General features: G+C 43.4%; 1 protein-coding gene across 2 annotated transcripts; it reads right to left on the bottom strand.

Moving 5' to 3' along the window:
• LOC120021228 (growth hormone receptor-like) lies at positions 1 to 22,691 on the bottom strand. Of its 2 annotated transcripts, XM_038964896.1 has the most exons (9): positions 22,399 to 22,691; positions 14,609 to 14,701; positions 9,871 to 10,012; positions 9,520 to 9,689; positions 3,150 to 3,328; positions 2,181 to 2,325; positions 1,978 to 2,068; positions 1,785 to 1,854; positions 1 to 1,665 (listed from the first exon to the last, which is right to left on the bottom strand). In XM_038964896.1, the coding sequence occupies exons 2-9, from the start codon at positions 14,697 to 14,699 to the stop codon at positions 757 to 759; spliced, it is 1,797 nt and encodes a 598-aa protein (XP_038820824.1). In that variant the 5' UTR covers positions 14,700 to 14,701; positions 22,399 to 22,691; the 3' UTR covers positions 1 to 756. The 2 variants fall into 2 exon arrangements, with proteins under 2 accessions (XP_038820824.1, XP_038820825.1); XM_038964897.1 differs by lacking the exons at positions 9,520 to 9,689; positions 9,871 to 10,012.
• Between the last annotated feature and the right edge of the window lie 5,229 nt (positions 22,692 to 27,920).

Raw genomic sequence — 27,920 nt, 5'->3', positions numbered from 1 at the left:
TTTAAATGTGAAAGATGTTTATTTATAACCTTATAGCTGTACAGTAAGGAACCATTACCATTATCAGTTCCCCAGAAGGATCATCTGACACTCATTTGATAGTCCCCTTTTTGTAAGCGTACATCATAGTAAGCAGAAAAAAGATAATAAATTAAAAGATAAATTTGATAAAACACATTTGTGTATATATGGAAAAACAACACAATGACCTACTCTTATAGACTGGTTGAGAAGCCACAGTCAATCAGCAGAACACAGATGGTGTATTCCCACTTGTTCACCAAATGTTTCCCTTTTGACAATATTCCGATCTGTAAACAACATTATCAACAACACCACTAAGTTAACTATCTGTATCTTGTGCTGGCAATTAAAGTCACTTATAGATAATGTTCTTCAAAAATATTAGTAATATGTTAAGATATTTCATACGGCCAGCTCCTATGAGAAACCATAATCCCTTGGCCTTCTATATCCTTTGTTTTCTCAGTTAAGGTGTTAGCAGACAGGTGTGGCACATCAGTTCAGACCTTGAAGAACAGACCCCTCTCCTGACCTCCCCATCCTTCTTACCAAACCTCAAAATGTCTGTAGCGGTCATGTTGGGAGAAGGAAGGATAAGAGGTGGGGCAAGCAGGGGAACCCCCCTCATTTTTGGAGGTATAACATTTGGCACCCTACTCTTTGATTTATAGTCACTGAATTCCAATGCCACCTCTGATCTGTGTGTAATAGCATAGTCTCTACACCTCTGAGTTATGGTGTAATATTGCCCAGTAGGTCAGGGGTCAGGTATCCCTCTGGTGTAGGTGTAGGAAGGGGCAGCTTGGTTAGGACTGGCTGGGGTGCAGGTGGGGGGCTGGGCTTCAGAAGGAGGCTGTTCTGCCTGTCCACTCCCTCCACCATGGTGTAGACAGAGACAGGGGCCAGTGAGGAGACGGGAGAGGCAGGTGGGATGGGGGGAATTTCAGCCTCAAAGTACAGGCTCTGGTACTCCCCAAAGGGCTGTCCCTGCACAAGCCTACTATCCTCTGTTCGAGCAGGCTGGCTGCCTCTCCCAGTGGGGAGTTTGGCACTCATCTTCCCAGCATCTAACTCTGTGGTGTAACCTCCCCCGTCAGCATTCACCACCAGCAGCTGAAACTCCTTCCTCGGCTTCTCTTTCTCCTTTCCCTCCTCAGCCTTCTCCTCTGCATTCTTCTCAACCTTGCTCTGCTCCTCAGGCATCAGCAGCACTTCGCCAGTGGGTCTCACCTCGCTCACTTGGGTGTAGAGGTCCTCCCTGCCAGGGACAGCCCAGAGAGTCTTCCCTGTGGTGGGGGTCTGGACTGGGGAGCTGGCCTCAGTGCTGGCACCAGAGGGCTCCAGGCTGGGGCTGGTGTTGGAAAGGAGGAGATGGAAGGGGAAGGCCTCTGGTTCAGGCAGATCAGGGTCACAGCAGCTGGCCCGGCCAGAGTCGTCATCTCCGAAGCCAATGGTGAGAGGGGGACAGTCTGAGGAGTGCGAGCGGTCCATCAAGCACTGTGTGTCCAGCTCAGTCAGCCTGTCGTTGGGCTCCTCCATGTCCAGCTCGATGAACTCCACCCAGGGGTCTTCACAGTACAGCTCTGGCCTCAGGTCAGGGTGGCCGCCCAGGATGGAGGTCAGCTCAGCCAACTTACCTTTCTATGGACAACGACAGATAATACCTCAGAGTTAGTTTAAAGGAGAAACATACATTTATTACAACCTCGCTGGTACTTCATATTGTCTCCCCGCTTTTTAAAATTGTGTCAAATTAATACCTTGAAGAGCTCAGGGTCGATTCCTTTGATTTTGGGACCAGGAATTGGTGGCAGGAGAATCATCATCAACCTTGAAGAAAGGTAGAGGACTAGTTATTAACAGGCACACATGTTGCATAAGACTTTATATTTATCTGAAGAGGTTGAACATATTATTTTAAGACAGAGTAACAGGCAACAGTAAATATTTTACTTCTGTTGCTGGGAATAGATGAGCAGTATTAGGATGACTGCTAAACCCAAGGCAGCAAAGACAAGCAGGACAGTAACTGGAAATTGGGACTCTGAGCACACATATATAGAAGGCAATTAATATGATTCAAAACAGAGACATCATATATGTTATAACATGTTACATTTTATATGACAGTATATAAAAACTATGCATGTCAGTACCTTTAGTGGGGATGTGTATGACTATGGAGTCGCTGAATTCCCCAAAGTTACGGGATGCCAGCGTCTTGCACCTCACCCTGACCTCGTGATCTGTGTTGGTGCGCAGCCCGTACAGCGATCGCTGCATCCCCTTCTCAAGGTCCACCTGGGGGGTGCAGTCAAAACAGAGAGGTTTCACACCAGTAAGTTGGTGAATAGCACCCACACAGCAGGCGAGACAACGTACACCTGCAGGTTTCATCCATATAAGGACCTGAATCAACAAAAGCAGTAGAGCCTTGGTATGTCACTTTGGTAGATTACCCCCAAGATTAGACTCATGTTCCCTTGCATGGAGGGAGATAACGTGAAAGAGGGAGAATGAGAGAACAGAGTGGGAAAGAGGCTGTCTGTTCTAAATTACAATGTGGGAGAAGGAGGCATAAGACTTTTGATTATTAGGTACTTTTAAAATAATGCAGTAAAACTTGGTCATGTCAAATGACATGGACAGCAGTCTTAGCAGGTCTGTCCAGATGAAGGTGTATATGAGCACTGAAAATTACATTTAGGAATCTATTCAATCTGTGTCGCTGAAGCGTTGCAGATTGCGTGATAGAAATGGTAAGGTCATTTACGATTTAGCTGACAATATACACCGTTTACCGTGAATGCAGTCTCCGCTAACGCGGGAATTTAAACCATGCTGTAATGCTGAACTTCCTCGATACAGATTGAATAAAGCCCAATGTAAAGATTCTGAAATTACACAATGGTGGGATCTGCAACAGTTTGACCAAAAGAGTCAGAGTCCTCATGGAAGGGTAATCAAATCAAAGTTAATTGGTTGCATACACAGATTTGCAGGTCTTCTGGCAGGTGCAGTGAAATGCTTGTGTTACTTTATCCATCAGTGCAGTAGAATGTCTCGCAAATGTATCATGCAGAATAGCCACCACTAGTCAGCTAACTGCTAGGGTGTAGACTCACCATCCTCCACAGTGTTGAATTGACCTCACGGTACTGCACCTCGTATTGTAGCGTCATCCAGCCCATCGACACGTCTGCAGAGTGTGGCGGCTCCCAGCTCACCATGATGTCAAAGTGGCTCCCGGTTAGACCCACATTCAGCAGGGTCCAGTTCAGCGCTATTGGAGGGTCTGGTTCCACTGGAAAACATTCGTAGGTTCATCACTTGAAATGCAGAATGGCACATACAAAATTTTATATATCTACACAACTAGGCAATATACTGTACACACACACACTGCATGACCAAAACTATGTGGACACCAGCTTGTCGAACATCTCATTCCAAAATCATGGGCATTAATATGGATTTGGTCCCCGCTTTGCAGCTATAACAGCCTCCACTCTTCTGGGAATGCTTTCCACTAGATGTTGGAACATTGCTGCAGGGACTTGCATCTATTCAGCCACAAGAGCATTAGTGAGGTCGGGCGATTAGGCCTGGCTCGCAGTCGGCGTTCCAATTCATCCCAAAGGTGTTTGATGGGGTTGAGGTCAGGGCTCTGTGCAGGCCAGTAAAGTTCTTCCACACCGATCTTGACAAACCATTCCTGTATGTACCTCGCTTTGTGCACGGGGGCATTGCCATGCTAAAACAGGAAAGGACCTACCCCAAACTGTTGCCACAAATTTGGAAGCACAGAATCGTCTAGAATGTCATCATATGCTATAGAGTTAAGTTTTCCCTTCACTGGAACTAAGGGGCCTAGCCTGAACCATTATTCCTCCTCCACCAAACTTTACAGTTGGCACTATGCATTCGGGTAGGTAGCGTTCTTCTGGCATCCGCCAAACCCAGATTCGTCTGCTGGACAGCCAGATGGTGAAGCGTGATTCATCACTCCAGAGAATGCGTTTCCACTGCTCCAGAGTCCAATGGCAGCAAGCTTTACACCACTTCAGCCGACGCCTGGGATTGCGCATGGTCATCTTAGGCCTGTGTGCAGCTGCTCGGCCATGGAAACCCATTTCACGAAGCTTCCAAAGAACAGTTATTGTGCTGACGTTGCTTCCAGAGGCAGTTTGGAACTCCGTAGTGAGTGTTGCAACCCGAGGACAGACAATTTTTACACGCTATGCACAGCGGTCCTGTTCTGTGAGCTTGTGTGGCCTACCACATCACGGCTGAGCCGTTGTTGGCCCTAGATGTTCCACTTCACAATAACAGCACAGCACTTACGGTTGACTGGGGCAGATCTAGCAGGGCAGAAATTTGATGAATTGACTTGTTGGAAAGGTGGCATCCTAGGACGTTGCCACGCTGAAAGTCACAAGTTCTTCAGTAAGGCCAATTTACTGCCAATGTTTGTCTATGGAGATTGCATGGCTGTGTGCTCGATTTCATATAGCTGTCAGCAACAGGTGTGTCTGAAATAGCCAAATCCACTAATCTGAAAGGGTGTCCACATACTTTTGTATAAATAGTGTGTACACACACACAAATCATTAAGAACACCTGCTCTTTCCATGATATAGGAAGCCAGGGGAATCCAGATGAAAGCAATGATCCCTCATTGATGTCACTTGTTAAATGTACTTCAATTAGCGTAGATCATTAGTCACCAACCTTTTTTCGGAGTCAAGATCACTTTGAGTCAAAATGCCAGCCAAGATCTTAAGAATGGCGCCGGAGGGGATGGCTGCCGTTTTACGGGCTCCTAACCAACTGTGCTATTTTGTTAGTTTTTTTGCGTTGTTTGTAACCCATTTTGTACATAATGTTGCTGCTACCATCTCTTATGACTGAAAATAACTTCTGGACATCAGAACAGCGATTGCTCACCTCGAACTGGACAAAGATGTTTTCTTTAACGAGTCCGACGCAAAGGATATACTGCTTTATTGGGAACAGGCCCAAATCCCCGTCATTTGCGTGAAGAAAAGACTGAGAAAAAGGTCGGGCTTCCTTCTGGGAATTCATAGGCGAGTGAGTAAACCTCCACTACCATCCGTTCTATTGGCCAACGTGCAATCATTAGAAAAAATGGATGATTTACGAGCAAGACTATCCTACCAACGGGACATTAAAAACTGTAATATCTTATGTTTCACAGAATTGTGGCTGAACAACGACAGATAATATAGAGCTGGCGGCATTTTCCATGCATCGGCAGGACAGAGAAGCTACGTCTGGTAAGACGAGGGCCAGGGGTGTCTGTCTATTTGTCAATAACAGCTGGTGCCCAATGTCTAATATTAAAGAAGTCTTGAGGTATAGCTAGCCGGAGGTAGAGTACCTTATGATAAGCTGTAGACCACACTATCTACCAAGAGAGTTCTCATCTATATTATTCGTAGCCGTCCATTTACCACCACAAACCGATGCTGGTACTAAGACCGCACTCAACCAGCTCTAAAAGGCCATAAGCAAACAAGAAAATGCTCATCCAGAAGCGGCTCTCCTAGTGGCCAGGGAACTTTAATGCAGGCAAACTTCAACCCTTTTTACCTAATTTCTACCAGCATGTCACGTGTGCAACCGGAAGGAGGGGGGACTCTAGACCACTTTTACTCCACACACAGAGATGCACACAAAGCTCTCCCTCACCCTCCATTTGGCAAATCTGACCATAATTCTATCCTCATTCCTGCTTACAAGCAAAAACTAAAGCAGGAAGTAACAGTGACTCGCTCAATACAGAAGTGGTCAGATGTCGCGGATGCTACGCTACAGGACTGTTTTATTAGCCTGGAATACTGGAATATGTTCCGGGATTCATCCAAGGACATTGAGGAGTATACCACCTCAATCATCGTCTTCATCAAGAAGTGCATCGACGACGTTGCCCCCACAGTGACTGTACGTACTGTACATATCCCAACCAGAAGCCATGGATTACAGGCAACATACGCATCAAGCTTAAGGTTAGAGCTGCCACTTTCAAGGAGTGGGACACTAATCCAGACACTAATCAAACATACAAAGCGTACAATACAGGATTAAGACTGAATCCCACTACACCAGCTCTGACTCACGTCGGATGTGGCAGGGTTTAAAAACTATTATGGACTACAAAGGGAAACCCAGCCACGCGCTGCCCAGTGAGCCACCAGACGAGCTAAATGCATTTTATGCTCGCTTCGAGGCAAGCAACACTGAAGTATGCATTAGAGCACCAGCTGTTCGGACGACTGTGTGATAACGCTCTCGGTAGACAATGTGAACAAGTTCTTTAAACAGGTCAACATTCACAAAGCCGTGGAGGCAGATGGATTACCAGGACGCGTACTCATGTGCGGACCAACTGGCAAGTGTCTTCACTGACATTTTCAACCTCTCCCTGACCGAGTCTGTAATACCTACATGTTTCAAGCAGACCACCTTGTGCCCAAGGAAGCGAGGTAACCTGCCTAAATTACCACCATGGAACACTCACGTCGGTAGCCATGAAGTGCTTTGAAAGGCTGGTCAACAGAATCATGCCGGATACCCTAGACCCACTCCAATTCGCATACTGCTACAACAGATCCACAGATGACTCAATTGCACTCCACACTGCCCTTTCCCACCTGGACAAAAGGAACACCTATGTGAGAATGCTGTTCATTGACTACAGCTCAGCGTTCAACACCATCATGCCCACAAAGCTCATCACTAAGCTAAGGACCCTGGGACTGAACACCCCCCTCTGCAACTGGATCCTGGACTTCTTGACGGGCTGCCACCAGGTGGTAAGGGTAGTTAACAACACGTCTGCCACACTGATCCTCAACACTGGGGCCCCTCAAGGGTATGTGCTTAGTCCCCACCTGTACTCCCTGTTCACCCACGACTGATTGGCCCAACACCATCATTAAGTTTGCTGATGACAACAGTGGTAGGCCTGATTACCAACAAGGATGAGACAGCCTATAGGGAGGTCAGAGACCTCGCAGTATGATGCCAGGACAACAACCTCTCCCTCAATGTGAGCAAGACAAAGGAGCTGATCGTGGACTACAGGAAAAGGTGGACCAAACAGGCACCCATTAACATCAATGTTGTTGTTGTTCTTGTTCTTCTTTACGCTGAAGATAGTTCTTAATGACTTTCGCTGCATGTTTGGGGTCGTTGTCATGCTGCAGAATACATTTGGGGCCAATCAGATGCCTCCCTGATGTTATTAAATGATGGTAAGTATCTGCCTGTACTTCTCAGCATTGAGGAAACCATTAATTCTAACCAAATCCCCAACTCCATCTGTAGAAACGCAGCCCCAAACTTGCAAGGAACCTCCACCATGCTTCACTGTTGCCTGCAGACACTCTTTCGTGTACACGCTCTCCAGCCCTTCAGCAAACAAACTGCCTTCTGCTACAGCCAAATATTTCACATGTTGACTCCTCAGTCCAGAGCACATGCTGCCATTTTTCTACACCCCAGTTCCTGTGTTTTCGTGCATAGTTGAGTTTCTTGGCCTTGTTTCCACGTCAGAGGTATGGATTTTTGGCCGCAAGTCTTCCATGAAGGCCACTTCTGACCAGAGTTCTCCAGACAGTAGATGTGTGTACCAGGGTCCCACTGTTTTCTGCAATTTCTGAGCTGATGGCACTGCTGGACATCTTCTAATTGCGAAGGGAAGTAACCATAATGTGTCTTTCATTTGATGCAGTAAGTTTCCTTGGTCGACCACTGCGTCTACGGTCCTCAACGTTGCCTGTTTCTTTGTGCTTCTTCAAAAGAGCTTGGACAGCACATCTGGAAACCCCTGTCTGCCTTGAAATTTCTGCCTGGAAGAGACATTGCTGATGCAGTATAACTACCTTGTGTCTTGTTGCTGTGCTCAATCTTGCCAAGGTGTATGACTTGACAGTAAACTGTCTTCAGCAACCTCACCTTGTTAGCTGAGTTTGGCTGTTCCTCACCCAGTTTTATTTCTCCTACATAGCTGTTTCTGTTAATGATTGTGTTTCAACCTATATATTGAATTGATGGTCAATAGCACCTGTTTGGTAAAATTGTTTAATCATACACCTGACTATATGCCTACAAAATCCCTGACTTTGTGCAAGTGTACCTACAAGAATTGATGCTGTTTTGAAGGCAAAGGGTGGTTACACCAAATATGGATTTGATTTAGAATTTTCTTCTGTTCAATCACTTTGCATTTAGTCAGTTAATTGATAAATATAATCCATTAACATGTCTATTTTTGAAAGTATTCTTACTTTACAGCATTTATTCACACCTGCCTAAAACTTTTGCACAGTACTGTATATACACACACTACCATTCAAAAAGTTTTAGAACACCTACTCATTCAAGGGTTTTTCTTTATTTTTTTACAATTTTTGACATTGTAGAATAATAGTGAAGACAAACTATGAAATAACATATATGGAATCATGTAGTAACCAAAAAAGTGTTAAACAAATCAAAAACTATTTTATATTTGAGACTTCAAATAGCCACCCTTTGCCTTGATGACAGCTTTACACACTCTTGGCATTCTCTCAACCAGCTTCATGAGGTAGTCACCTGGAATGCAATTAAATTAACAGGTGTGCCTTGTTAAAAGTTCAATTGTGGAATTTATTACCTTCTCAATGCGTTTGAGCCAATCAGTTGTGTTGTGACAAGGTAGGGGGGCCTACAGAAGACAGCCCTATTTGGTAAAAGATCAAGTCCATTTTATGGCAAGAACACCTCATAAGCAAAGAAAAACAGTCCGACATGAAGGTCAGTCATTGCGGACCATCACTATGATGAAACCGGTTCTCATGGTTCTCAACTGGTTCTCACCGCAACAGGAAAGGAAGACCAAGAGTTACCTCTGCTGCAGAGGATAAGTTCATTAGAGTTACCAGCCTCAGAAATTGCAGGCCAAATAAATGCTTGAGAGAATGCCAAGAGTGTGCAAAGCTGTCATCAAGGCAAAGGGTGGCTATTTGAAGTCTCAAATATAAAATAGTTTTTGATTAACTTTTTTGTTTACTACATGATTCCACATGATTCCAAATGTGTTATTTCATAGTTTTGATGTCTCCACTATTATTCTACAATGTAGAAAATTTGTAAAAATAAAGCAAAACGCTTGAACGAGTAGGTGTTCTAAAATTTGACCGGTAGAGAGTGTGTGTATTATATATATATATATACACACACACACACACACACACACAGTACCAGTCAAACATTTTAGAACACCTACTCATTCAAGGGTTTTTCTTTATTTAGTCTATTTTCTCCATTGTAGAATAATAGTGATATATAAAATTCAGTATTTCAAAATGTCACTTTTTAAATTCAGGCTGTAACGCAACAAAATGTGGAAAAAGTCAAGGGGTGTGAATACTTTCTGAAAGCGCTGTATAGGTAACTATGGTTTAGGAGGTCAGAGGCCAGGCTTACCGATGTCTTCCACAGTGAAGATGACCTCATCATAGAGATTATCCTGATCTCCAGAGCGGAGTTGGACACTGTAGGTCATCCAGACCTTTGTGTAGCTTTCATTGAAGAAGCACTCGTCTATCCTGTCAGCCATGTAGTTAGGACACTCACTCCACTCTTTGGGAGATATGCTGCAGGCATGGGGAGACAACATGGGGGGTTTAATACTGTGCTGATTGCTAGAAAGACTAACATCATGCACCTGACATGTAGTTAAGAGGGAGAGACTCACATTATGCTAATAACTACAATAACTTTCACAAGAAAAATGATTTGGCTCTCATCAGTGAACAAAACTCTTCTTTCTCTCACTTCTTGTTATTGATGTAGTAGAACATCCGCAGGTCTCTGGGTTCTGTGAGGTTCTGGAATGTTCCGACATTCCATCTGCAGCGGAACGTGTTCATGTCATGGGAGACACAGCCAGTGATCTGGGGGCGGATCTGGGGCAGGGCTGAGAGGGAGAGTGTGAGAAAGAGAGAGGTGAGCACACACAGTCTATAAGGCTTGCAAACAGTCAAAACTCTAACTTAAACATTAACTTTGCACCCATTTTCAATTATCCTAAAATGACACACACCCAGTCAAGTTGAACTACGCCCGTTGCTGTATATAGAGACCATTTACAGTGCTGAGCTGCTCTTCATGTGTAAGACAAACAGAGCTTAACATAACTCATCTGAGTGGCATAGCCACAGGGCGGACAGCTGCGTTTTCCTGGAAGTATCCGTAGACCTTCAAATTGTCAGCCAGACTATACTGCCCACAGGACTTTCGGGTAAATCCTCTCCGTTACCGGTTCTCAGAACTACATAGTGGAGGTTTCACACCTTGTACTCACAGTAATGGACACTACTGTTTAGATATCTTCTGTTTCTGCAGGAAATGACAGCGGACAATTAAATTGCTAATTAAATTGCTCAATTGGAATGATTTTCTCAGAAGCCAATTACTCCCTCTACACATGAACACGCTGTAATGTTGCTTATCTTGTTACCTTCTGCTCATTGAGATAATAAATTATCATTCTATCTTGTTTATGACAGGTAAGTGCTGTCCTGGTCTGTCTGTGCTATATTAAATGATTATACTAATGTGTCCTCGGGGAGAGGGGAGCTTAAGGTAAACACTCGTCTGTTCACAGCCCTGAGGAGGGACTTAAGTACCATCTCCCATAATGACACTGGGAAGAGCTGTCAGTCTGCCACAACACCGATGAGTGGGACAGCACAACAGCTGATTGAAGGGCCCTGGCGCCTAGGGAGATGGCAGCTTCAACGGTGTATTGCTCTTCTGAGGAGTGATGCATACCACTGGCTTGGTTAGCAGCTCAACAAGGGGGGAAGGGGGCACAAAGGTTAAAAATAACCTGTTTACCAGATCCTTTCCTACCAGGAACTCCTAGAATTAAGAGGAAAAATCTATCCAACACCTGGCAACGCTCAAGGGTTTCATACTAGGTACATTTCCTGTGACTGATTGGGATTCAGGGACTAGTGGTGTGTGTGTGTGTGTGCGGGCGTGCATCTGTGTGTGCTATGCAGAAATTGAGACTACATCCAGTCCCCATTTTGACTTACCCAATATTTTCTGAATGTAAATGTGCACGTGTAAATATATATGTGAGTACTTGTGAATGTTCTTGAATGTGGACGTGAGTGCTGTTTGATTAGTGTTCGCCAAGTTCAGGTCGCTAGTTTTCACAGAAGCAAAGGTGCGCAGCAGATATCACTGGCTCCAACAAAACGTTGAAGCTCTAACTTCAAAAGACACTTTCCAAGAAAACATACACTTTTGAGTTCCAGTTATTCTAGTATTTCCAGTCGCTGGAAGGTGAACTCTTTTCCATTACAACCCGTTTACCCTGACATCCCTGAGGTGCAGAGTACATTTAATTGCCTTTAATAACGATACAAAACGTACTCATTTATCTCGTAAAATCTCTCACATTAGGACTGAAATGTCAAAACATTCATCATGACTAATCAAAGGAAAGAGAGCGTTGTGTTTGATCGGCTGCTGTCAAATAGGAGGTATGGAGGGAGGAAATGTCTATTTTAATCAAGGGGCTTCTAAATGCACATGTACCTTTTAATGTAATTCCCTGTAGAGTACACATGCAAGGAGTGCTAGAACTGGATGATTTATAGAGGAAAATTAACTATTATCTCTCTCCAATGTCACTGATATATCCCATATACACATTTACTATTATACAGATGAAAGGGATGGTGCTATTGCCTTAAACTCTACAAATGAAAAACCCTTCCGGGTCTGTTCTTTTCCCCCACCTTCAATCGCTCAAAAGCACTTTTTGTTTAACTCTGCGAAACATGGCTGGGCTGTTTTTTTTAAAACAGGGAGCTCCGTCCTCCACTTTAGGAACATGCCGACTTAACGCAGAAGCTAGAATGACATAGTTATCTGAGAAAATGTATGTGTTACTTTCGTCCCGGTTCTCCTACACACCAGGGGGTATCATACTGTAACTGCCTGGCACACAGTTAAACAACTCTGAGGACTAGATCACAGATATACAGTATGGATGATTTCATTACACACTCTGGTTTAAATGTTACATAAATCATTTAATATAGCAGTTATTTGTGAAAACGCAATATGTTTTATGATAATGCTATGGCACTGTGTTTAGTGTATTATACAGACTAATATAATCTGCTAGAACATGTTCTTTAAATAAGCATGCACGTATGGGCACATAGTGTTGCACGGGGTACGCTGCACATTGAGTGCTTTCCAGGAACTGGATTCCCAGGAATTCTGAAGGGGGCAGTGTGGGAGCAGTGAGTAGTGCACTGTGGGAACACACTGTGGGAACGATTTAGATATTCAGAGGCCCCCTTCATTCAAGAGTGTTGAATGAACAACGTTTGAGTGCAGGAAGTTTTATTCCTAGGTGGTTCAGGCCTTTATGATGAAGTCACACTTTCATAAGTGTTCTTTCATGTTACGTAACATTATACACTTTATATTAGAGCTCTTTAGCGATGACTGATTGAGTAGAGGCTTTCACTCTACCATGAGTCTGTTTTGTCTCAGATTTGTATAGGCTTTGACAGTGTTGCTTCGACAAAGTTCCTGTTTTTCAGTAAGTGTTACTTCACTCTGTCAGAATAGTTGAAAGAATTTAAGATCCCAGACAAAAATATCATTGACACATTTTTTTCTGAGAATCAGCAGTACTCCATCCTAAGAGGTTATTGTCTGAGATAAATGGGTGGGAGGTGCAGGAGGTGGAGACACAAACAGAAAGAAAAGCTTTTTAAGCCAAGGTTTTACCTCTCAGTGCTTTAAAGCTGTTCAATTGAAGGAGAATACCTTGGTTGCAGCTACTGCTTCAAAGTGCCCACATAAGTACAATATATAACAGATGTCCTTCACTAAAGCTTTCCTCTACCATAAATGGGAAAATGGAACATTGCATAAGTAATTCACTTTCATTTCTTGAACAAAACAGAACAGGTAAATGCTTGCTGTATATTTATTTTAGATGCACATTTATTTTTGGATACTATCATGAATTAGTCTCTCACGTTAGGACTGAAAAGTCCAAACATTCATCATGACTTTGATTAAAGGGAAAGAGAGGATTGTGTTTGTTCAGCTGCTAGGTAATAGTAGGGACGGAGATAGGAAATGGCTGTTTTAATGCGGAGGGGGACGAAGCGCGTTCCCCTGACAGCCAAGGCAGCTGATTGAAGAAGCTTGAACATGTAACTCTAAATAACCACTGGCCTCCATGTTCTTCGGGAGGCCATTTATTAAATACATCACGCCAAATGAGGAAAAACAACATTGAGAGGTTGTTAAGGTTCCAAACATGTCACTTTCTTAACCCATCTAGTGACTAAATGACAGCATAGATTTCAAGTATCATGCTAGCTAGTCTTGGGTGTTAGCCTGGGAGAAGTTACAGGAGAAAGGGGTGGGACGAAAGTAACAATGTTAACTGAGGAACCTGGAATAAAATAGAATAAACCGTTTAAGCACAGTTCATATTGCTTTTATAATGTCAGAAAGATATCAACAAGTGACAATGTTTGAACATTACATGACATTAGAATTATGCCTTAATAAATTGACTTGATGGATCCGCTTCTCACAAGCTTTAAATCAACAAGTTAGTGGTTAAAAATATATACATATATTTATGATTATGTGTGTCAATTACCTTGTGTCAAGCCATGGAAATGTGATAAGCATGATGAGTTTGCCATTTGTGAAGAAAATAAAAATGTTTTATTCTATCAAGACACGAGGAGTGCACATGACAAGGACAGCTGGAGCACACCTTATTGGTAGGGCTATGCATGAATAGTAATTAAAATGGTGAAACACATCTCTTTCTACATTCCCATTAAAGTGAGATTAGGAAATGATGGTTAATACAACTATTATGTGATTAATTTTAGCCTGATTAATATTGTACTTCAAAATATTGTGATTGCGCAACATTGAGATGTTGACACAAGGTCCATTTTCATACACTTCTAACCTTTACCATGAATTATTCAAATCGACACATGAAATGATGTCTGATAGTACATTTTTTGAAAGTAATGAGCATTACAAACCAGAAACATGGGGATAAGACAGATATTGTGCACTTTTTACAAGCTGTCACTTCCACCCCAAGGCTGTGTTACTCTCGCCCCGCTGGCAGTTACGAAAGTAACATTGCAGTAGTTCTGGTCTTGGTCTATTTAATTTCAACTACTTTACCCTAGAGACGAAATTACAGTTGCTTATGGTAGAGGACATATATACTGTAAGTTGTTTGTCATAAAATATGGTGTCTCTAGCTTTATCGATCTCTAAATAATTAGGGAAAAAACTAAAAGTGTTACATTCATCCCGGTTCTCCCCTATGTATATAATACTACATAGTGTACATACAAGACTGTCCTTACTACGAATTATACATGCATAGGAAGTACTTGACTTCTAGGAATCTGATAGGTCTGTATTGATCGTCCAGTGAAAGGAAAGCCCCTCTGGTTTGGTCTGGTTCATCATTAATCAAAGGTACCTTGTTCAGAAGTTGGCGGCTCCTGCGATACAACTGTTAGGATGAGGAGAAGGCAGATTAAGAGAATGTGGGAGGTTGCCATGCTGTTCATCCCTAGAAAAACATGAGAGAAGAGTTAGTCATTTTACTGTGTTAACCCCACTGAACATCACCCTTAAGCTGGCCTGCTGCCATTAAGTAGGGTTTGCTTACAAACCGAAACATACAGTATAAGTCCAGAGTCTGGTACTGTGATCCCCACCATTGCCTGTGTATTGTATATGTATTCATAGTAGTTTATCTATTCTTCTAGGTCTCAACATATCATTCGCTGCATTTGAGCCCATTGTCCCCTGTCTAAATATTATGTTACATTCTTGAAGTTTGAACTCTGAGCTTCCATGAAACAGACTGCTCTCCCACTATACACAGAGTATACAAAGCATTTAAGAACACCTGCTCTTTCAATGACAGACTGACCAGGTGAAAGCTATAATTCCTTATTGATGTCACTTGTTCAATCCACTTCAATCAGTGTAGATGAAGGGGAGGAGACAGGCTAAATAAGGATTTTAAGATTTGAGACATGGATTGTGTATGTGTGCCATTCAGGGGGTGAATGGGCAAGAAAATACTTAAGTGCCTTTGAACAGGGTATGATAGTAGATGCCATTTTTCCACAGTCAACAGTTTCCTGTGTGTATCAAGAATGGTCCACCACCCAAAGGACATCCATCCAACTTGACAAAACTGTGGGAATCATTGGAGTCAACATGGGCCAGCATCCCTGTCGAACGCTTTCGACACCTTGTAGTGTCCATGACACATCGAAATGAGGCTGTTCTGAAGGCAAAAGTTGTTCCTACTGTTTGGAAAACTCAGTGTATATAGTAACTGGACACTCCAAGGGAGATCCGAAAAAGAAAACTAGGTTGTTTTTTTCTTCGTGATATCCAATTGGTAGGTACGATCTTGTCTCATCGCTGCAACTCACCAACGGGCTCGGGAGAGGCTATTGTTGAGTCATGCGTCCTCTGAAACATGACCCGCCAAGCCGCACTGCTTCTTAACACCTGCTCGCTTAACCCGGAAGCCAGACGCATCAATGTGTAGGAGGAAAAAACATTCAACTGATGACTGAAGTTAGGAGTTTCTAGAGCACGTTTAGTCAAGAAAAGCCCCCTGGCCAAACCGGACGACGCTGGGCCAATTGTGGGCCGCCCCAAGGGACTCCCGGCCAGCTGTGGCACAGCCTGGGATTGAACCCCAGTCTGTAGTGACGCCTTAGCACTTCGATGCAGTGCCTTAGCCCGCTGCCCCACGCGGGAAGCCACAAGATGGCGCCGACAGAGATGGCCGCATCGCTTCGAGTCCTTAGGAAACTATGCACTATTTAGTTTTTTATGTACAATTTCTTACATTGTTACCCCAGGAAATCTTAAGTCTTATTACGTACAGCCGGGAAGAACTATTGGATATAAGAGCGATGTCAATTTACCAACATTACGACCAGGAATACGACTTTCCTGAAGCAGATCCTCTGTTTGGACCACCACCCAGGACAACGGATCTAATCCCAGAAGCCGACCCAAAACAACGGTGCCGCAGAAGGAGCGGCCTCCTGGTCAGGCTCCGTAGACGTGCACATTGCCCACCGCTCCCGAGTATACTACTCGCCAATGTCCAGTCTCTTGACAACAAGCTAGATGAAATTCGAGCAAGTGTTGCCTTCCAGAGAGACATCAGAGATTGTAACATCCTCTGTTTCACGGAAACATGGCTCTCTCGGGATATGTTGTCAGAATCGGTTCAGCCACCGGGCTTCTCCATGCAGCGCGCAGACAGAGAAACACCTCTCTGGGAAGAGGAAGGGCGGGGGTGTATGCTTTATGATTAACGACTCATGGTCTAATCATAACATACAGGAACTCAAGTCCTTCTGCTCACCCGACCTAAAATTCCTTACAATCAAATGCCGGCCATATTACCAACCAAGAGAATTCTCGTCAGTTATCATCACAGCTGTGTACATTCCCCCTCAACCAGACACCACGACGGCCCTCAAGGAACTTCACTGGATATGTAAACTGGAAACCATATATCCTGAGGATGCATTTATTGTAGCTGGGGATTTTAACAACGCAAATTTGAGAACAAGGCTACCTAAATTTTACCAGCATACTGATTGTAGTACTTGCCGGGGTAATACACTCGATCACTTCCACTAACTTCCGCGATGCATACAAAGCCCTCCCCGCCCTCCCTTCGGCAAATCCGACCATGACGCAATCTTGCTCCTACCGTCTTATAGGCAGAAACTCAAACAGGATGTACCAGTGACTAGAACCACTCAACGCTGGTCTGACCAATCTGAATCCACGCTTCAAGATTGTTTTGATCATGCGGACTGGGATATATTCCGGTCAGAGAACAACATCGATCTATACGCTGACTCGGTGAGTGAGTTTATTAGGAAGTGCATTGGAGATGTTGTACCCACTGTGACTATTAAAACCAACCCTAACCAGAAACTGTGGAAAGGTGGCGGGGTTTTCATTCTCGCTAAACTGAAAGCGTGAACCACCACATTTAACCATGGAAAGAGGTCTGGGACTATGGCTGAATATAAACAGTGCAGTTATTCCCTCAACAAGGCAATTAAACAAGCGAAATGCCGGTACAGGGAGAAAGTGGAGTCACAAATCAACTGCTCAGACACAAGACGTATGTGGCAGGGTCTACAGGAAATCAGACTACAAAAAGAAAACCAGCCAGGTCACGGACACCGACGTCACACTTCCAGACAAACTAAACACCTTCTTTGCCCGCTTTGAGGATAATACAGTGCCACCCTCGCAGCCCACTAACAAGGACTGCCCACCCTCCTTCTCCGTGGCCGACATGAGTAAAACATTTAAAACGTGTTAACCCTCGCAATACTGCTTGCCCAGACGGCGTCCTCAGAGCATGCGCAGATCAGCTGGCTGGTGTGTTTACGGACATATTCAATCGCTCCCTATCCCAGTCTGCTGTTCCCACATGCTTCAAGATGGCCATCATTGTTCCTGAACCCAAGAAGGCAAAGATAACTGAACTAAATGACTACCGCCCCGTAGCACTCACTTCTGTCATCATGAAGTGCTTTGAGAGACGAGTCAAGGATCATATCACCTCCACCTTACCGGCCACCCTAGACCCACTTCAATTTGCATACCGCTCAAACAGGTCCACAGACAATGCAATCGCCATCACACTGCACACTGCACACTGCCCTATCCCATCTGGACAAGAGGAATACCTATGTAAGAATGATGTTCATCAACTACAGCTCAGCATTCAACACCATAGTATCCTCCAAGCTCATCATCAAGCTGGAGGTCCTGGGTCTCAACCCCACCCTGTGCAATTGGGTCCTGGACTTTGACGGGCCACCCCCAGGTGGTGAAGGTAGGAAACAACATCTCCACTTCACTGACCCTCAACACTGGGGCCCCACAAGGGTGCGTGCTCAGCCTCATCCTGTACTCCCTGTTCACGAACCACTGCGTGGCCATGCACGCCTCCAACTCAATCATCAAGTTTGCAGACGACACAACAGTAGTGGGCTTGATTACCAACAACGACGAGACAGCCTACAGGGAGGAGATGAGGGCACTCTGAGTGTGGTGTCAGGAAAACAATCTCTCACTAAACATCAACAAAACAAAGGAGACGATTGTGGACTTCAGGAAACAGCAGAGAGAGAACCCCCCTATCCACATCGAAGGGACAGCAGTGGAGAAGGTGGAAAGTTTTAGGTTCCTCGGCTTACACATCACAGACAAACTGAAATGGTCTACCCACACAGACAGGGTGGTGAAGGCACAACAGCACCTCTTCAACCATAGGAGGCTGAAGAAATTTGGCTTGTCACCCAAAACCCTGACAAACTTTTACAGATGCACAATTGAGAGTATCCTGTCAGTCTGCATCACCCCCTGGTAAGGCAACTGCACCGCCCACAACTGCAAGGCTCTCCAGAGGTTTGTGCGGTCTGCACAACGCATCACTGGGGGCAAACTACCTGCCCTCCATGACACCTACAGCACCCGATGTCACAGAAAGTCCAAAATGTTAATCAAGGACAACAGCCACCCGAGCCACTGCCTGTTTACACCGCTACCATCCAGAAGGTGAGGTCAGTATAGGTGCATCAAAGCCGGGACCGAGAGACTGAAAAACAGCTTCTATCTCAAGGCCATCAGACTGCTAAACAGCCATCACTAACTCAGAGGCTGCTGCCTACATTGAGACCCAATCACTGGCCACATTAATAAATGGATCACTAGTCACTTTAAACCAGGGCTCTCCAACCCTGTTCCTGGAGAGCTACCCTCCTGCAGTTTTTCCGCTCCAACCCCAGTTTTAACTAAACTGATTCAGCTTATCAACCAGGTAATTATTAGTATCAGGTGCGCTTGATTAGGGTTAAAGTGAAAATCTACAGGACGGTAGCTCTCCAGGATCAGGGTTGGAGAGCCTTGCTTTAAACAATGGCACTTTAAATGATGCCACTTTAATAATGTTTACATATCTTACATTTACTCATATCATATGTATATACTGTATTTATACCATCTATTGCACCTTGCTTATGCCGCTCGGCCATCACTCATCCATATATTTATATGTACATATTCTCATTCACCCCTTTAGATTTGTGTGTATTAGCTAGTTGTTGGGGAATTGGCAGATTACTTGTTAGATATTACTGCACTGTCGGATTTAGAAGCACAAGCATTTCGCTACACTCGTATTCAAATCTGCTAACCATGTGTATGTGACCACAAATTTTATTTGATAAACTATAGCTGTGTTTGAATACACATACTAACCATACTATTTGTGATGTAAATTGAGTGTGTAGTATGCTTATTGGTCATAGTTAGGGTCAGGGTAGCCTAGTGGTTAGAGCATTGGGCTAGTAACCGAAAGGTTGCAAGTTCAAATTCCTGAGCTGACAAGGTAGAAATCTGTAGTTCTGCCCCTGAACAAGGCAGTTAACCCACTAGGCCGTCATTGAAAATAAGAATTTGTTCTTAACTGACTTGCCTAGTTAAATAAAAGTAAAATTAAAATTAAAATAGTATGGATATAGTATGCCAAAAGTTCCTGGATGTCGTCCTACATTCACCAAAATACGAAGTATACAAGCAGTGGGCATGATTTCTACGCTTTTAGGGCACATAATGCAATGGCCGTGGCTTCACAACATTTTCTGATTTTAAGATAAATGTCGGAAAAGATGCTGCCAAAAACGACGTGAGTGAATACAAATTGCTTTAAAATGTTGAGCAATGTAATAAAGTAATTACTTTTTAAATAAATTAAGTTACACTTTATGTTAATTTGTTAGCTACGCCACAGTCGCCAGCCTTACGAACAGCATAGCATAGTATTACAGCAGTTGCTTGTATGTACTGGTAACATTAGTTGGCTACTAATATATCAAACTTGCCAGTATATTAACTATATGCTATCCATCATTTATTGACTTGATTATTCACATCATTCTTAGCGGTATAGGTGTTGTGCATTCTCAATGGACATTGTTACTACAATGAAGTCATAAGATATCTAGCTAGTATTTGTTACGCTAACAAGCTAGCAAGAAGTTGCAAACCAACAGCATAAACTTCCGGTAGACAGGTGAAGCACTAGTACACTCAACTTAAAGGATACTGTTTGTTTATAGTATACTAAAATTAACTAGTTGTATACAGTATGTTAGTATATTGGTATTCGAACACAGTTTAGGTATTTTAAATGTACCCTTCGCTAAGCCCCGCCCCCCTTGGTTACTGTTGCAACCTCCGATAACATTTTCCCGGAATGCCCAATTACCCATTCAACCACTGGAGAAATCCCTTCACAATGATCTCAAAAACGGTGTGTCTAATAAACAATGAAATTAAACACAACTACCCATGGCTGATCAAGAAACTCTTGGGTATCTTGTGGTAAGAAACTATTGGGTATCTTGTGGTGGACTGTCATTACAATTGCTTCACGGGAACCTGGTTAAAATCTGTAACATTAGTGTAGCTAACTGAATGGCTCTGAAGTCAAAGTCAGCATGCAGTCAAGGCAAAACTGTTTTATAGCCCTCACTGGCTTTCATGGGATTTAAACATGAACTTGTCGGAGGTGTCGAACTCGAGACAGTTGCTATCCATTGGGAGTGCTGCGGTTGGTTGCAGAAACATTTAGGCGCCGGGCTAAGCAAGGGGCAATTGCACACGCCTATCTGATGTCACGGACAACGAGTGACTCAGTAGTGTGAGCGCTGTCCACAATTCCTGGTTTTCCTGGGGGGTATTGAGTTTGACAGTTCGGTCGCGTTACGAAACATGACAAAGTCAACAGTCCATTGCTGAACATGACATTCAAGATCTGCAGCCAACAACTCTGGGCTGGGTTGTGTCCAGCACTTGTTTGTGAAATCAAACCATCCTACATCCTGGCCCGATTCAAGTTATTTCCCCCGCTCTATGGAAAATATAGGCGTTCTTCTTAAACAACAATCCTCTAATTTTCCTTCAATCACTATTGCTGTATGCCAACCAAAACATATCAGTCTTAAAAAAAACTACCTGCAGAGTGTAAGATGTTAATCTTAAACGACAAACAGATTTGTATGTGTTTGTTTTTACTGAAAGCTGATCTGAGAAAAACAGGATTGGATCGAGGGGGAGAGGATATGGGAGGGGCGTGGGGAAGGAAAGGAGAATGGGGCACTAACACAATGGTCTAAATAGCGTACATATTTTAGGTGTGGTGTACTAAGACACTTCTTGTTGTTGTCTTCCTGTTTTTATACTAACAGTAGAAACTCAATAAGTATTATGTTTTAATATTGTAAATGCCTATCCATAAAAATACAAAAAATATGTTTTAGTAATTTAGCATTCATTCTTATCCAGAGGGCCTCACAGTAGTGAGTATATACATTTTTGTACTTCTTCCCATACTGGTCCCACTTGGGAATCAAACCCACAACCCTGACGTTGAACTACATCATCACGCTCAGACTTTTATTCGCAACAAGTCAGTTTGGTAGAAAACCCTAATACATGCTACACAAAATTACATGTCGTGTGAACTAATGGTAAATATAACTCCCTTCATGGTGACCATAAATTAAATTTGGATGCGTTTATTTTCTGTATTCATCAACAGACAGTGTGAGCCATTGCATGCTGTACTCTCTCCTCAAAAGTCCTGATACTCATTATTTACTTTGGCAGTGCCAACTCTTCTTGGGAGGCCGCCACGTGTTATTTTATTTCGTTTGGTGTAGGCTACAATTATGAATACAAAACGTGACTTGTCATTGCTTCGCCTATTTACTTTTTTGCACACATTTTACATGTAGGTCTACAGGATTTAGACTTTGGAATAATTGAATTGACCAATTCATAGGCTAATTACATTGAGAGATTGTTTTGAAATTGAGCCATTTGGCTTTAAATTAACAGAACGTGCACATATGCAGTAGATATTGTATATAGCCTACCGCGAAGAACAAAATATTATCATCTTAACAGTAGGATAGGCCTAGTAGACCAGGGTTTCCCAAACTCGGTCCTGGGGCCCTCCGGGTGCACGTTATGGTTTTTTGCCCTGTAACTACACAGCTGATTCAAATGATCAAAGCTTGAAGATGAGTTGGTTATTTGAATCAGCTGTGTAGTTCTATGGCAGATATGGTTGAGAAATCCCTGTACTAGCCCAGTTAACAATGAACAATTGGGAGGCCGGTATCTACTCACCGTATAAGCAAGTTGTAAATCGCTGTTGGTTTCTTCAATACTTGATCAAGCGGAACACTCGTCTCAACCACGGACCGCAATCTGCTAGACCACCACCAAAAACGGTCAAGCCTTGGTGGAAAAAATCCCCAAACTCAACATTTAAACGTTACCATATTCCAAAAATGACATATTGTAGCAAGACGCATAGCTTTCTCTATCTCGTACACTCTTCCCCTTGAATCAATTCTGTCAATCTGTGGCTGGGCGCTCTGCGTGCGTTACTGCTGCCATTAAGGGGATTCGATTAATCTGGCCGGGTAAGCGTTTCACCGGGTGAAAGTAAATTGCATTCGTTCGTGAGCCAGGTGTCCAGTTGAAAGCAGACGAAATCGGTTAAAAACAAAAGGAATGTGGGCCTAAAACATAAGTGATATAGGCCTAATTAATCACGTGCAGTAATGAGTAGGATTCTGTGTTTTCACATGCAAAAGTGAATGCTTTTGATAAAAACGTCCCCCAATGAAAAGTAGTTAGAAAATTCTGGACAATGCACCATGCTGCCTTGTTGACAACACAACCGAGCTGTGCAGATTAGGCTAGTGTTCGATTTGAGAAGGGGTTACCTCCCTCACCATGTTTTCCGGTTCAAATCACGAGTCCATGACCAGATTAAGAAATTTGCAAAGGCAAATTGACAACCATATAAATATATATATCAATGGCAGCTAGTGTACCCATTAGTTTAACAGTCAAATTGCCAGCTAAAGAGGTTCCAAAACCCTTCTATGGATTATATGTCTATGGCCACAACAAGCTGTTCTATATTTGGCCCGCATGCTGCCCAAATTGTGGCTCTGCCGACTGTAGGAATACAGTATCTGCTTGTGTTATTATTATTATTTTTTCACCTTTATTTAACCAGGTAGGCAAGTTGAGAACAAGTTCTCATTTACAACTGCGACCTGGCCAAGATAAAGCAAAGCAGTTCGGCACATATAACAACACAGAGTTACACATGGAGTAAAACAAACATACAGTCAATAATACAGTAGAAAAATAAGTCTATATACAATGTGAGCAAATGAGGTGAGATAAGGGAAGTAAAGGCAATAAATAGGCCATGGTGGAGAAGTAAATACAATATAGCAATTAAAACACTGGAATGGTAGATTTGACATTATACCACAGCTATGTTTTTTTTTTAGAAGCTATTGATAATCTGTGGGGGGAAAATGCTCTCTGGTGTATTTTGAACATTGTGAGCAGGCTCCTGTGGTTGGTGGTTGCAGTAAAATAATATATATTTTTACTTTAGCTGTATATTTTTTCCGACTACGGCTCCCTACAAGATCCTGCAATAATTCGGTCCATAAACCCGGTGCCCCGCGGCTCAGCATAATCGAATCCACCACTCTGTGGCATCTTGAAAGCGCCACCTGCTGGTAAATATTTAACATAACAGGCAAGACCACAAATCATTTCGGAGAAGTTGTTTACGCATTTTACGCACACAAATTACATACTTTACAGTTCAGTCGTGAAAAGAAACCTTTGTCATAATTTACACCCGGTGACAATTGTCCTCAATTATTTTACGGTACCGCCTTTCGAGATTGTGCAAGTTGTTTTTCTTGTTCATCTGTAAGTAGTGTTGATAAAACAGTTACTAGAGACAGGAGATCAAGTTGAGACATAGGACGAGGTGTATAATTTTATAATAAGGCAGTTTTATTCAAGTGTAAAAATATCTGGCAAAGCGTGCAGCACGGCCCCGTTCTGTCTGATTCATATGGAATCGTCGGAGAAGAGGACGCTAAACATGTTGTGCTGATTATATATGCAACAAGTAAAGTAGGTTGATCTTGTAGTCTGGCCTTCCGATTGGTCGATCTGGGTCGTGGGTAGTCCTGTCCGGGCCTGATGTCGACGTTCCATTGGCTCTTAACACAGTTCTTTGTCTTAGAGTCTCAACCTCGAGCAGAATGCATGTGCGTTTGTTTTAACAGGGGCCTGTTCATGGGGGAGGGGAGTGTGTGTGGGTCTGTGGTTATTTATAAGGGTACAAAGTAGTGGGGGTATAGTGGGGATGGGTGCATGTTGTGCCAAGTATAGCTTGTGTTGAGGAGTGGTTAAAACAAGTTACCAGTATCCATTATAATTTCTTACAAATCCCCCTCTTCACGTCTTATAGACGTGAATAAACTAGTTAAAATTTGTCAGAAGACAAATTTTTGATTCCCCCTCTTCACGTCTCACAAGAGACGTGACATAAAAGTAAAAAAGACAAAGCTATGGGATAAAATTTGTCAGAAGACAAATTTTTAATTCCCCCTCTTCACGTCTCACAAGAGACGTGACATAAAAGTTTCTTAGTCCTCAAATAGATAGATAGGTCCAGCTTCCCCATCATCAAGCAATGGGAACATTTGGGCCCTTTCCTGATTAGGGTCTATGGCGGCAGTGATAACACGGCTAGCAAGCGTGCGCGCACATGGAATGCAACAGCATCCACAAAGTACAAGAATGCCCGCAAAAACGGAAATAGATACTAGGATAGAGGAAACCAGCGTCTTATATTTACCAAAAGCATCCATCCATGAGTCCCACATAGAAGTGTCCACTCCAGAATGCTGTTTCATCTTACCATTAAGGGTACGAAGTCCCTCCAATGCTACAGTCAGACTCCCATCCGTAGCTGTGTTATTGGGAATGAAAGTACAACACTGCTCACCAAACATGGCACAGACCCCCCCGCGTTCAGCCAATAACATATCAACCGCGATTCTATTTTGAAATGCCATCAGGGACGTAGCTGCCAATTGTCCATGGACCGCCTCGAAGCCTTGTTGAGTCCAATTGCCCAGTTTCTGGACATTAAAATGAATGTAATTAATTCGGTCCACCTTTTTATTAACTGTGCACCACCAACAGACAGAAGATTCAAACCCAGCTGCCACTTGGTCCACCAGTTTATATTCATCTGGCACCCCCTAGGGACACCAATAGCATCAATGTAAGTTGAGTCGTAAATGAGCAAGGACCAAAAAGGAGACCACTCCAATAACTACACCTGGAGTGGCCAATCACACATTAGTAACCAAAAAACGAGAATATGTTAAACCCTTAGGTCCATCCCTCTATACAACCTGTACCAGGTGGGCTCGTCGCCACCCGGGAACTTCAAACCTTCACAACAGGGAGGACAAACATCACTTTTTTATTCATTCGACAACATCAACTACAGCAAACCAAGGGTCCTCCTCTGTCAGGCCCACTCTCCTGCGGAAGCTTGTTTTCGTATCAGCCTCTCCAACTGGATCATCAACCAACGGCATCATACCAGAGGCCCTTTCCACATCTGTAACAGACTTCTTCAAACAAGGTATGATACAGGCAACACAGCACATGAGCATGCGAAAAACAACAACTAGGGTCTCATCACTGCAGTGTACTTACCAAACCAACCACCCAGCCAAGGGACCAGTCCACTCTCCTCCACACCTGCAAGACCCTTCATCTCCACTGATAACCTTGCCAACCCACTCAGAGCTTTTGAAATGCTCCCATCCGGACTAGTATTGTTAGGGACAAACATGCAACACTGTTCTCCAAACATTTTACATACACCTCCCTGGTTGGCCAGAATCATGTCCAGTGTTAGTCTATTGTGTCTACTGGTTTTAGAGGTAGCATCCAATTGTTCAGCCATCCCTGTAAGTGCTGTGTGGGTGTATTTAACAAATCATTATTAATTATAGTAGATATAATTGATCCAGACATTTTGTTTTAGCATCAACAATAGCTGGGCCAATGATGGGCATCAGATGCCACAGGCCATCTTTCCTGTTTAACGTCTGGAATTCGTGGGGGACCCCTATTGGGAACCCCAACAGGTTGGTGTGAATGTTATCTGTACCCTCGGACCAAGGAGTGTCACGTTTCTGCCGTCTCCTGGGTTGGTCCCAAGCCTCTGTGTCATGTGCGGCTCCCAGAAGTTGGTTAGCTGTAACCTCAATAATAGGCTATGGTGTTTATCAGACTGGCCAAAACACATGTGCCTTGACAATCTCCTTTCAAAATGGGGTCAACCGCCTGGCAGGTCCACACATCCACCATACATCAGCAACACCTCTAGTTAATAGTGACATTAGTGATGCAGGCAGTAGTAGGGAGCCTCCCATAGTCTATACCTCTACCTGTACCAGTGATACAGCTGTAATATCCCCCATATGCCTTAACTCCCCACGGTGCCTTCTGGGGAGGGACTTCTGGGAACACAAGACTCAGAGTCTTACACAGGGTTGAATTTGGCTTAAGCTTTCCAATATGCACATCCAACCTTCCCCATTACTTAGGACACATGGGTGAGCAGCCAGAATAGGTCTGGCATGTCCACATACGACACAGTCCTTTCTATTAAGTGTTTTGTAGGCCAACCACATATTCTCCCTTCCCTCATAACCAGTTTCAGTCCCCAATTGGTCACTATCTGAGATGTCTTTTACATTTATTACCTGTACCAGATTGGAGAGCTTAGGTGATGGCGTGGGACTTGGTCTTGAAGTGGTGGAGGAGGCCGGCTGAACCCTGGTCTGTTGGAACTGGTGGTGGTTCTGGCGGTACTGTGATAGTAACATCCCCATCGTATCCTAATCAGACAGCTCAGGACTACAAGCAGTCCTGTAAAAACCCCACCCTCTCCCAGAGAACACATCATCAGCCAGAGATCAAGCAACACTTTCACTTCTATGAACGTACACAGTGTTGAGAGGTCGGGGTCAGGGATTCTTCATTAAGGAGTTGATCCCCGAGCTCTATTAGCAACGGTTCTTCTCCTTAACTCTGTGATCATTCGGCAGTGTCAGTGTGTCTCACCCTCCAAGTGCGATATGCCCCCAGGTCGAGTGAATCACCTTCTCCTTTAATTCACCTGTAACGCATGAAATCCTGGACATACAAGTTTGGCTAACAAACAGTTTCTCATTTGTTCTATCTGATTATATATTTAACTTCTATACCCATTTGTTAGCTAGTAATTTTTAATTTTAAATTAGTTTATTATCCAATAGGCCCCAATCCTATCCTAGACCACAATGTACCCCTCTCCCGTTTGATACCTGGCCCTGGCCAGGTATCAACCTTACCTACTCTTAATATTGACTTAGGTAAGATTAGTAAAATATTCTTATATTTAAATGCTTATGTATTTTCCTGCCCTATAGGCTTAAAATATCTCCTGTTCACACCTCAATGTATCATATCTTCCCCCATTTATTATCGATGACAAATGGGATTTTTTCTGTTGTATTACCAAATCAATAACAGCCCATTCAAAACCGTCATAGCCAATGTTTAAAAACAGAAACCTGACTCCTCTGTGGTTAAAACTACAATTATGGTCAAGAGTTATAAACTCTATTATAATCAATTTACCTCAAAATTAGTATTCCAAATGACCACAATTTCATTATCCTCACTACATTCCCCCGTGGGTGATCAAACCACATGAAAATGCAATGAAGATAGGTCAAAAGGTTACA

Source organism: Salvelinus namaycush, chromosome 26 (assembly GCF_016432855.1).
Source record: "Salvelinus namaycush isolate Seneca chromosome 26, SaNama_1.0, whole genome shotgun sequence".
In the NCBI taxonomy this organism is placed as follows: Eukaryota; Metazoa; Chordata; class Actinopteri; order Salmoniformes; family Salmonidae; genus Salvelinus; species Salvelinus namaycush.
This window is presented reverse-complemented; position numbering and strand designations above follow the sequence as displayed.

What these genes read in the sequence shown, in the direction of transcription:
- LOC120021228 (XM_038964896.1), bottom strand. Translation starts at nt 14,699, where the DNA reads ATGAACAGCATGGCAACCTCCCACATTCTCTTAATCTGCCTTCTCCTC. An exon ending in ATTCAACACTGTGGAGGATG is followed by an intron (nt 2,326 to 3,149) that starts GTGAGTCTACAC and finishes TGCACCCCCCAG; the next exon opens with GTGGACCTTGAGAAGGGGAT. An exon ending in ATCTATTCCCAGCAACAGAA is followed by an intron (nt 1,855 to 1,977) that starts GTAAAATATTTA and finishes CCTTTCTTCAAG; the next exon opens with GTTGATGATGATTCTCCTGC.